The sequence below is a fragment of the Mixophyes fleayi genome, chromosome 7 (genome assembly GCF_038048845.1).
Source record: "Mixophyes fleayi isolate aMixFle1 chromosome 7, aMixFle1.hap1, whole genome shotgun sequence".
Lineage (NCBI taxonomy): Eukaryota > Metazoa > Chordata > Amphibia > Anura > Limnodynastidae > Mixophyes > Mixophyes fleayi.
This window is the reverse complement of record NC_134408.1, coordinates 147,993,144-148,004,963: the sequence shown is the minus strand read 5'-3', so window position 1 is coordinate 148,004,963 and position 11,820 is coordinate 147,993,144. Positions and strand designations below refer to the sequence as shown.

Genomic DNA, 11,820 nt, shown 5'->3' with positions numbered 1-11,820 from the left:
AAAACCATGTTGCATTGGAGGGGAGGTAAATTTAAAATGTGATGACAGATTTATAGTTGGGGTAGGGCATGTCCTAGATCAGCTTTAAATTTCACTTACAAATAAGCTATCAAGTATTTGTGCGCTACATGAAAGAAGAGCAAGTATTTATCTTATGTGATAAATAATAAACTAATTTGCACCCCTTGCAGTGTAACATGGTTTTATCCAGGAGAAAAATTACTCCTTTTTTTTTGCCTTACTTTCCCTAATGACTCCGGCCCATTGTGTACACAGGTGAACATGGCTCCGCGCAGACGGTTTGTGCACCTATTTGCGGGACTGGGAAAGTAAATTGTGTCTAATATAAAAATACCACGTCAAAGTCCGGCTTATTAACACTTTTTGACTATTTCCTTATTTTTTAACTTATAAAATATTACTTGCTGGAGCCTAATTTGTGGGTTACATTAAAGTAAGGACTGTCACCCACCGGCATTAAACATCATGCTTTCACTGACGTACTGTAACATGAGTAGAAGCAGGTAGATAGGTATCGGGAGATCCTCTTGTTCCAGAGACCACATCATCATCATCATCACCATTTATTTATATAGCGCCACTGATTCCGCAGCGCTGTACAGAGAACTCACTCACATCAGTCCCTGCCCCATTGGAGCTTACAGTCTAAATTCCCTGACATACACACACACACACAGACAGACTAGGGTCAATTTGATAGCAGCCAATTAACCTACCAGTATGTTTTTGATTTGTGGGAGGAAACCGGAGCACCCAGAGGAAACCCACGCAAACACGGGGAGAACATACAAACTCCACACAGATAAGGCCATGGTCGGGAATTGAACTCATGACTCCAGTGCTGTGAGGGAGAAGTGCTAACCACTGAGCCACCATGCTACCACATACAGACTTGTGCTTACTCCTGTGGCCAGCAGCGTTGGTCTTATTTACTCACTTTCACTGCACGTGAACCGGCGGGTTACCAGCCTAGGGCACTCACGGACCCTCTGACGGCCAAAATGTTGTACTTTGTGGTGGGAGGAGCTGGGAGGACCAGGCAGGGCCGTCAGAGGGTCCGTGGGTGCCCATTGTACAGAGGGAGGGAGGTCCCGACGCATGGGGGGGGGTTTAGGGCTGCAGGAAACCCCTATTAAGTGCGCGCCTGAGTTCAGAACCACAAATTAGCTGTTTCCTCTTGGTGCAGTACTTGCCATCTTAGTGGTGGTTGTATCATATAGAGGATGTAAACGTAACTCCACTCACATTATTCATTCATATCTCCCAATGGAGATTAAGACCGTATTATTATTATTATTATTATCTTTAATTTATAAGGCGCCACAAAGAGTCCGCAGCGCCGTACATGAAATAAATAGAAAACAGTGAGCCATAGCACAACATGATACAGGAAGAACAAAAAAAAATGTTCAATGTATTCATTATAAAAGATAAATCATTTCCCTCCCTATCGAGCCTGGGTCAGGTGATTCCCTGGGTGTCTAATAGCTCCTATCGCTTGGGGAAAGACTTGCTTTTATGATGGCCACATTTTATTACATATATATTTTATTGCACATAACACTTTAGTCACTTACGGTATACTTACGTAAAGATATATTAACATTTGGAAAACGCACCCATTAGGAGATTGCTTGATTTTTGATATTCATATAACATAACGCACTTTGGTAGCATTTGAAGACATGTCCAAGCAGTTTAGCAGTTTATTTGATGCCTACTTGTGAAACGCGTTTGTTGTGATTAAAGTAGATGGTTGAAAACATGGAGCAAAGTCGGACTTAAGTGTATGTGACATGTCCCTGATGTAAACCAGGTGCAGTTGGCACTGGTGCCAACTGGAATCAAGATAGATGACACTTTGCATAGGGTTGCAACTGCAGATTTTTTTAATGAACGCAAATTGCCCCTGCGAGTCAAAAAGAGGGACAGTTTCCCCCCCCCCAAAAGATAACAATGAGGAGTTAATAACCTTGTTATTGTTTTTGCTAATAATAATAATAATAATATAATATTAAGAATAATCGCTTTATAAGCAACTTAATAAAACAGTATACTCTGTTGACCAAAGATCTGATTCTCATTGGGTCACTGCATAAAGGTTAAATAATTTAATTGTTAGAATGCTTTGTAGACCCTACTTAGTCGGTAAAGGGCTGCACAAGATATTGGCAATTTATAAATCTGTAATTAGGTTTCTTAGATTGTAAGCTCCTATGGGCAGGGCCCTCTTTACCTTACGTTTCACGTTGCTAATTTGTATCACGATCCCCTCAATGTGTACTGTGTAATAAGTTGGCGTTTAGTAAGTAAAAGAATAATATTAATAATAACAGCAAGTATATATTGATGACATTTGTATTTATGTGCTCTGGCCTTACAACTCTTAGTAATAGTATTTATACAGGTCTTGTACTGTGTCCAATAATCACAATGTAGATACATTTGTCCCATCTCTGGAACAAGCAGTTAGAAAAATCAGAACTAGATTGTACAGAAAGTTTTAAGGTTAGAATGTATCTGTCCTGTATGTGTAGTGGTGTTGAGAGACATTAGAAGAAAGAGACATAGTATAGAGTATTAGCAGAGAGAGAAAAGAAAGAGACAAGTGAGAGAGAGAGAGAGAGAGAGAGCTCAGAGGAGACAAGGAGAGAGAGGGATTAGGGCGGAAAGGAGGAGGAGATAGGAGAGGAGGGGAGTGGAGGACTAATAAAGCCAGTTGGATGATAGGTACAAGTAAGAACAAGGAGGAAAGCCAGACTAGAGTAGCTGGAAGTGCATAGAGAGGGGTAACAGAGAGGGGTAATAGATAGCTCAGAGGGTCTGTGAGATAGGGGCAATAGGTAGATCCAAGTGTAAGGGAGGGAAAGGGGGAGCAGAAAGTGCCTAGGAGGACAATAGATCTGGGGGAACAGAGAGGGAGAGGGGCAATAGATCCAAGGGGCAGGGAAGGAGAGGGGCAATAAATCCAGGGTGCATTTAAGGAGAGGGGCACTAAATCCAGGGGGCAGATAAGAAAAGGGGCAACAGAACCCGTGCTCAGAGCAAGAGAAGGAGCCGTGTAACCTTACCTGTGCCGCTGTAGGATGCAGCTCTCCGGGAACCTGCTGATCTTGTTGGCTGCCCTGTGCGCCCCAGCCAGCGCCGAGGTCCTGTTCCGCTGCCCACAGTGCACCCCGGAGCGCCTGGCTGCCTGTCCAGGCGCCTCATCCCGTCCTCTGTGCGTGGAGCTGGTCCGGGCTCCTGGCTGTGGCTGCTGCTCGGTGTGTGCCCGGCTGGAGGGAGAGTCTTGTGGGGTGTACACGGCGCGCTGTGCCGGGGGGCTGCGCTGTTACCCGAACCCCAGCTCCGAGCTGCCCCTGCAGGCTCTGGTGCAGGGGCAGGGGACTTGCGCTAAGAGGAGTAACGCAGAGTACAGCCAGGAGCGCATGACAGGTGAGAGTGGTCCAGGGTGAGGAGGGGGCGTAATGCTGTGGTAGATAAAGGGGCGCTGGGTGCATCCGGCTATACCTGGTGCATCCTGCTATACCTGGTGCATCCAGCTATACCTGGTGCATCCAGCTATACCTGGTGCATCCTGCTATACCTGGTGCATCCTGCTATACCTGGTGCATCCTGCTATACCTGGCACTGCTCCTTCTATATGCAGAAGAAGGAGAATTATGTGCATATATCAATGGATCATGGGATTATACAACTGTTATATTATTTGGTAGCCAATGCAATATCACATTTAGACAGCGGGGGTGGGAGGGGGTATTAGTAGTATCCGGGGACTTGCTCCTAAGTATCGCAGGTCAGGTACTGCAATGTGTGTACAATGGGTTACAAGGACAAAACACAGTCCAAAGGTCCAGCAACTGGGAGAGATCATGGTTAACTAACTAATGAGCAACAGGGAACATAGCTGGCAGGGACTGGGTGAGAGGAAATTGGATGTGGGCAGTTTTATCCAGTTTCGCCTCAATCTATGTTTCAGCACTTTAATAGCTACTTTGATTTTATGTTTCAGGGACATTGCAAAAGCAGCCTGGAGACAAAGGGTTTAAACATAGACACATGGCATTGAGAGTCTGCATCATATAATCTGTGCAAGTCATACACTCCAAGCCCCAGAAATGTAATTACAGGCAGCATATAGACAGGGAGATGACAATAATGTAAGTACTCTGTGATGCTGCAGTGAGCACCGAGTCTAGCCATCCTTTGTGTTAGTCTTTGGACTGTCTGCCTCACTTTTTGGTGTCTGGACAACAGATTTGGCAGTTTCTGGTGCTCTGAGAGGTGTTAGGGTATTACTGCACAGAATTATGCCAGGTGTTCAGATAAGAGTGATTTCTGTAAAGGAATGGAAATGTTGCATTGTGTTTGGGATTGTACCTCTTCATACTCCATATTCTAGATATGATATCTCTATTTTACCCCTCTCTCTTCTTATGCTAATGAGTGTAAAGTGGGCGTAGTTTAGTTAAAGCCACCATAAAAAATGTTCATTTTGTAGAATACAGTTTATGTCATCATTTTTAGGTATTTTTTTCCTTGAATTAATCCATGGTCCAATGATGAAATTATCCGGTCTGAAGAGAATAGAAAAAAAATTCTAAAAACATAAAAAAAACATAAACAGGACAAAAAAGGTAGTTTTGGCATCCCAGCAAAAAACTTTTTAATAAAACACACACACACACATATATATATATATATATATATATATATATATATATATATATATATATATATATATATATAAAGAGGGATACTCTGCACTCTCCAAACACATAATTAATGCTGTACTAAATACTGTTCTATATTAAAAACAGGGAATGTTAGTTCCACATATTGCAATACAAGTTAAGCTGACCAACTCACGCCAAAGTCTTCCCAATCTGGTCAGTCCTAACATGATCAAATGCTATGCTATTTATCTGGGCTTAAGGCTTACCTGCACACAGCTTTTAAAGGCAAGTCTTTCCCTAGCACTAGCAGCCATGGGAGACCTGGGACTCACCTGACACAAGTTGGAATTAATTAATGTAAAGAATGGGGTGCAAGAGTGATGGGACTTACATTGTATAAACAAAAACAGACATAGGTCCTCTGCACTCACCATGTACAGACTGGGTGCAAGAGGGGGTTGCCCACATTGTATAGACAATATATATATATATATATATATATATATATATATATATATATATATATATATATATAATTATATAGATTCTTCCACATTTTTATATGAGTAATGCAAACTGTTGAAATCAAACATTAGTATGATAATAACATTATTTTGCCAAAAGTAAATAATGCAATCATTTACACTTTTGCAGCAGAAAATGTAGATTTTTTTTCAAATTAGTTTTGCAGCCCCCAAAACCTACTGCCTGTGACAGCTGCCTCAATTTGCCTCATTAAAGGCATACTGCTGTGTGCAATTAAAACAATGTTTTAGCATTAAAAAAAATAGATTTTTACAAACTACAAGTTTAATAGGGGAAAAAAATATTGAAGTACATTGATCAACTGTACTATCCTTCGCTTGTGTCCAGCAATATCACATGTAGTTGACCATAGATGTTGTTTTGCTGGTTATTGCTGAAGCTGCTTAATATGATATATTATGATGTATTTGATGGGGTGAATTATAATGCAATGACACTAACAAATCAAATGACTGTAATGACCTTTTCTGCAACATCCAACATTACCAAACCTCCTAATGGAAAAAATACTTTATTACTGAGTAATATGGGTGATTGTTACATGTGCTTTGAGCTCTCTGATCATTTGAAATTCCTACAGGACTACCTGTAATTATAGCAGGCGCACAATCCTGAGGATTACAGGGGTTGTTCTGATCTGCACATGAAATATACTTTGCAAGCAGTTTGTATAATTGGTTGTCTGGTGCCCGCTCAGAAGCATTCTGCAGAGATTTGGATGATACACTATTGTAGAATTGTACTGTACAGAAGTACTTTTGCTGGAAAGAAAGAGAACAAGAGTGCAAGTTGGATTTCAAATGTCTCTGTTGGCTGTTACTGCTAATCTTTGTCTGGGAGTGATCATGATCATTCAAGGAGTATTTGGTTACTGAGGCGCTAAATTGGATTTTGCTGCCACCGTAAAAAATCTAATTATATTGACGATTAAAAGCCGAAAAACAGAAATTGTCAAACTTGTAAAATTGAGATAAATTATATTTTCCTTTGTATCATGACTTTCCAATAGAGCTTCGTTTAAAATTAAACTGAAAAATCCCATCCTACGACCATCAGGAGTTAGAGAAAGTATCCGCTCAGGGGGGTCAAAACTTCAGCTAGCAAAGTCTTGAGTTTCACTTACAGTATTAAGTTAATCCCAGTGGTTGAATCCATTTATTTGTACATAGGATTTGATTGAAGTTCATAACCAACCTGCTCCGCTCACCAGTGTGGAGGCATCACCCACCCAAATGCAATTTAAGTAGTGAAAAAAAATGTGCCACCGCCCTAAACACTGGCCCCGCCCACTCACTTTTATCTCTTGGGTGGCAGGGATAGTCTATGAGTTCCCAGCATTAGGTTTACGGCTATGGGTTTTGGTGGGGATACTAACATAGGAGAATTATGGATTGGGAGGATTGTACTTAACGGAAGTGTAAATGTGAAGATTGGACTAGTAGCGAGGCTCTATTCAGAGCGGTCGTCTGCCATTAATGCCACTAATGTAGCTCAATCTGTTCACTTGAGTGAGACCACTACACTATTGCATCTGAGTGAGCTACGCTGGTGCAGCCAAAAAGCTAGAATAACACTTGTTGCTGCCCTAAATATCTCCCAATGTCACCATGTTCCCTTCACCTGCCACCCTGTAGTGTCGGCAGTGATAATGTTGGTTGACAATTCGGTGGTGGCGCTGGCCTGCGGAGGCCGAGGACCTTGTGTTCCTGTGTATGGAAATCCTACACTTTCATTGGATTTGCATTGCTGGTTTGGTACAATGTTTATGATTGCATTGATTGATAATAAAGTGATTAGCATCGATCAAAGTGGTGGTATGGAAATGTAGATAAATGGCCCAGGGGCCTGGGGGCTGCCTAGGACCCCAAAAACTTTAGGGACTCTGATAGTTTGAAATTCATTGTAGATCCCTTTTGACCATACAAATACAGTAGATGATGCAAGCCTCTCCCTTCTGTGTCAATCTGCTCTTGTGTTCCTTTCACCGTTCCTTATGACCATCTATCCTTCATGTCTCCCTGTATCCATTCATCTCTCCTATGTCCTCACATCTCTACACCCCCTACCGCGCTTTATAAGCCAAAATCCACACATCTTGTTTGGTTGAGCGACCTAGAGAGAACATCCCCAACCACATCTCATTGCTGCTTGGATCCTGTCCTATCAGATTAGGGCTTTCAGTTCCATCATTAAAAACAATAAGACATTGTTAATATATAGTATTAAAATTAGAAACACATGCACGAACAAAACTATATAAAGCTTTTATTATACGGTGACAACATTGACAAAAGACTATCATGACTTTCTACATCAGCAGTGACCTTTTCTTGGTGATAGTGAAATGAGTGGCATGTATTGTATTGGAAGCATCCAATCAGGTGTAATTGTTGGAGGGGATGTAGAGGAAACATACCTTACTGATAATGGTGTCCTCCTGCTATATGAATGGCTGTAGGGTCAGTTCACCACGTACAATGGAAGAATCACTGTTCAAAAACGTTGCTAAAAATGATGCAAACAAATGTTGGACAGTTTGCTTAAGATATATGCTGTATAGTGAATTGATTGGCCGTTTTGGGTCTTCTGTGAATTGAAACAGTTTGTGATGGAAAAGTTGAGTTTGGCTTTGAGTACAACTCTTGGGGACAGAGATTGTAATCTCAGAGACAGTTGGTCTTACAAGATAGTAGAGAAGGGGAGAGGTCAGACGAGGAGAGGTAGATTTGGGTGTCACCAGTGTAGTGCTGGAACTGAAGTACATACGAGTGATTTTGTTCACCAAGAGAAGAAATGTACAGCAGAAAAAGCAGAAGGCCAAAGCTGGAGTTCATTTGTGACCCCAACAGATAGTGTGGGTGTAGTATGTGCCAGAGGTGGAGACACTGAAGGAGTAGTTGAATATTTAGGAAGTGAACATGGAAAGACCGGTACCGTGAAGGCCAACGGCATGAAGGGTGTGCAGGGGAGAAGTGTGGTCCACAGCATGGAAAGCAGGACAACGAGTATAGAGAAGTGATCCTTAGATTTTGCTGCCCGTAGATCATTGATCACTTTTGTAAGGTCATTAGTTTCAGTGACATGTTCAGGGAGGAAGCCAGATTATAGAGGGGCGAGAAAGGAATAAAATAAGAGAAAGCGAAATAGGTGGTTGTCCACCTGTCGCTCAAGTAGGTTGGGGGCAAAGGGGAGGTGATAAATAGGACATAGTTTGGAGAGAGAGATTGGGGTCAAGCAATCAATTCTTTAGGAATGGTTATGGATGAGCCCTTGTTTAAAGGAGAATGGGAATGTGTCTGTGGAGGTAGATAGAATACAGAGGGGAGCTAGAGGCAGGAATGTAATTGGGGATAAGGAGGATAAAACCTAAGAGTGAAGAAGGTTACAGGGGCAGGATGTGGGGTGAGATAAGTGCAGAAACGTTGTCCTTGGGTCGTGGGGAGAATGAAGTGAGAGGTCATTGGGAAGTTCAGGAAACGGTTGGTGGAGCATGCGGGCTGTGGCATCAGTAGATATCCTGCAAATGGTGTCTATTTTGTCTTCGAAGTAGGTGGCCAAGTCATGGCCTTTGAGGGAGGAAGGGGGAGCTAGTTCAGGTGGGCAGAGAAACGAGTTGGCAAAGTACTGTGGGGTGTTAGAAAACTGGGAGGATATTAGTGAAGTTAGTGAAGTGAAACAGGTTTGTTTGGTAAGTAAAAGAGCAGTTTTGTAAGAGGAAAGTATTAATCACCAATTAATTGTCTTGTAAAGAATTTCCTTTTGCAGGTAGCGGGGTCTGCTTGGGGTGCCAGGGTTGAGATTTGGATCACTGGAGACCGTGTATGGCTGCTGCTAAGCACTACACTGCTGAGCAATTTAGTGGGGAAGGGGTCTGCCAGTATGGGGAATGGCTGGGATATTTTGTCTAAGTTAATTTCAAGCACGGTGCTCCAAATGATAGAAAAACCTCTTATGCTGGCGATTCCAAGTTCCAGTTATTCTGCATTACAGATCCTATACCTGTAGAGCTATTGTTCAACCTGGATTGCTCCCTGGTTCTGATTGGTGGATAGCATGTCATTCACAAATCAGTGTTGTGGGAGCTTCATGTTCTCTTATTGGTGAATGGATATTGCTATTCACCAATCAGAGTTCCTGAAGCTATTTTCATGGGTATCGGGAAGTTTGATTGGTAAGCTCTTGGCACTATACAATTAGTAGGGTGCCAGAAGTTGTGTACTGGTACTGACAGCTTGCAGAGCACCACAGGGGGTCACAGCATGCAGATACTATCAATCTCATTGTACATTAATATGTGTTATGTATATGTGTGTGATATGTATAAAAACGCTTCTGAGTTGTGTGCTTGTGTCTATGATTACATGAAAGCGTTTACCTCATTATAAGAAACCTTAGTGTTTCTCGATGGCAAGTTGAGCTGTCAGGAGGTCTGTAACCTGCCCCTTGAGATCAGATACTGAGGTTTCCAGGGCTGTGGGCTTCTAATGTACATGTTTGAGAAATAAAAGAGAAACATATGATTAGCACAAGGCCTAAGCTTATAATTGTGGGCCAAGCGATGATAAATAAGGCTTAGAGAAAGCAGTGATTTCACTCCCTAATTTAACTCTCCTTGGCCTCATATCCACGGCTGTTATTTTAAAGTGTCAATTCTGACATTGCCTGTAGCATCCAGAAACATTCACACTCTGTAGCAGATAATGGAAACACTCGTTAGGTACATAGAACCCTATGCTGCAGGGAAGCTTGGTAACGCTTTAATAGATGCAAATATCATTATCATCATCATTTATTTATATAGCGCCACTAATTCCGCAGCGCTGTACAGAGAACTCACTCACATCAGTCCCTGGCCCACTGGAGCTTACAGTCTAAATTCCCTAACATACACACACACAGACTAGGGTCAATTTGTTAGCAGCCAATTAACCTACCAGTATGTTTTTGGAGTGTGGGAGGAAACTGGAGCACCCAGAGGAAACCTACACAAACACTGGGAGAACATACAAACTCCACACTGATAAGGCCATGGTTGGGAATTGAACTCATGACCCCAGTGCTGTGAGGCAGAGGTGCTAACCACTAGGCCACTGCGCTGTGTTAAAGTGAGGACAAAAGTACAACAAGGTCTGTGTGTACGAGCCCTTCGGATGAGGCTACAGAGCTCGCTCACTGCAATATTGCAATTTAATCGCCTGTCATATCCTCTATAGAATTGAATGGGATGAGTGATTATTCGCTGACTTGAGAGATGATAAGAGATTTTGGCAGGAAATACTAACTGAAATTTTATTTACAGGATTTTTTCATAGCAAGTTTTTTGTTTGCTACATTTGACTATTTTATTTTTAGGTGGACACTTTTATGTCATAAAAGCCCCCAAGCGTAAGATGAAAGTGTCACTGTGTAATATAGAGATAGTTATATTTTATATACACATATATAGCTATAGAGCCCAAAGTCTTTTTGCATCGGTTGTGATGCCACATGACTCAATCTGCGCCCGTCCTGTTTCGTTTTATTCCGCTATACACCATTGTGTGACTAGAGGATTTATGGGAAAGGAGATTGTGCTCAGGATGGGGGGATCATTGTTGTGGTATTTGTGTATTACAATATAGTTACAATTACAAACTGGATTAAGCACTTTGCTGCTGCTAACATGACATTTGCAGGCAAGATATTAAAATAAGATTAAATTTTGGGCGTGGAGGAGACTTTTCAATTACACAAAAAGCCCAGACTTTAACACCATCACGGAGGTGAATTTATCCATCTTATTTGCATTGAGTGGATGGAACATTACAGCTTTTAAGTGTTTGCATTTTTTATCCCTTTACAAAGAAAATAATTGGATCCAAATTGTTTGTTATTTTAATCTTTATCCTAAAATTCTTTCCCTTGGTGAACAAAGATGAAGCTGGTCCTTAATCAGAGACTGCTGCATACATACTTTGTATCATAGAATTTTTAATAATATCATGTTTTCTGCTGCCATTTTATAGAAAAATAAACATATATTAGATTTTATTTCTAACCTATCTACTTTTCAGTGTGAGATTACAGCTGAAATGAATTCATTCAAATTGAAGAGACTAATATATGCTCCCACTGCCTTAGCTTAGTATTTGCGGCAGAGTGATTACTCTCATGCTCTCATGGATCCAGCTTAGTATGTAGGGCAGTGTTATTACTCTCATGCTCTCAATGGTCCAGTTTAGTATGTAGGGCAGTGTGAATACTCTCATGCATTCAGGGGGTCGGCTTAGTATGTAGGGTAGAGTTATTACTCTCATGCTCTCAAAGTTCCAGCTTAGTATGTAGGGCAGTGTGAATACTCTCATGCATTCAGGGGGTCGGCTTAGTATGTAGGGCAGAGTTATTACTCTCATGCTCTCAAAGGTCCAGCTTAGTATGTAGGGCAGTGTGAATACTCTCATGCATTCAGGGGGTCGGCTTAGTATGTAGGGCAGAGTTATTACTCTCATGCTCTCAAAGGTCCAGCTTAGTATGTAGGGCAGTGTGAATACTCTCATGCATTCAGGGGGTCAGCTTAGTATGTAGAGCAGAGTTATTA

The 11,820-nt window shown here is 41.7% G+C and overlaps 1 protein-coding gene across 1 annotated transcript in view; it reads left to right on the top strand.

Annotated features, from left to right (window-relative positions):
* The first annotated feature begins 2,750 nt into the window (after window positions 1–2,750).
* IGFBP2 (insulin like growth factor binding protein 2) overlaps window positions 2,751–11,820 on the top strand; it is a 40,008-nt gene continuing 30,938 nt past the window's right edge. Inside the window, exon 1 of the mRNA XM_075181098.1 lies at window positions 2,751–3,456. Within this exon, the coding sequence (XP_075037199.1) occupies window positions 3,108–3,456 (349 nt within the window). The 5' untranslated portion in view covers window positions 2,751–3,107. The remainder of the gene's footprint in view (window positions 3,457–11,820) is intronic.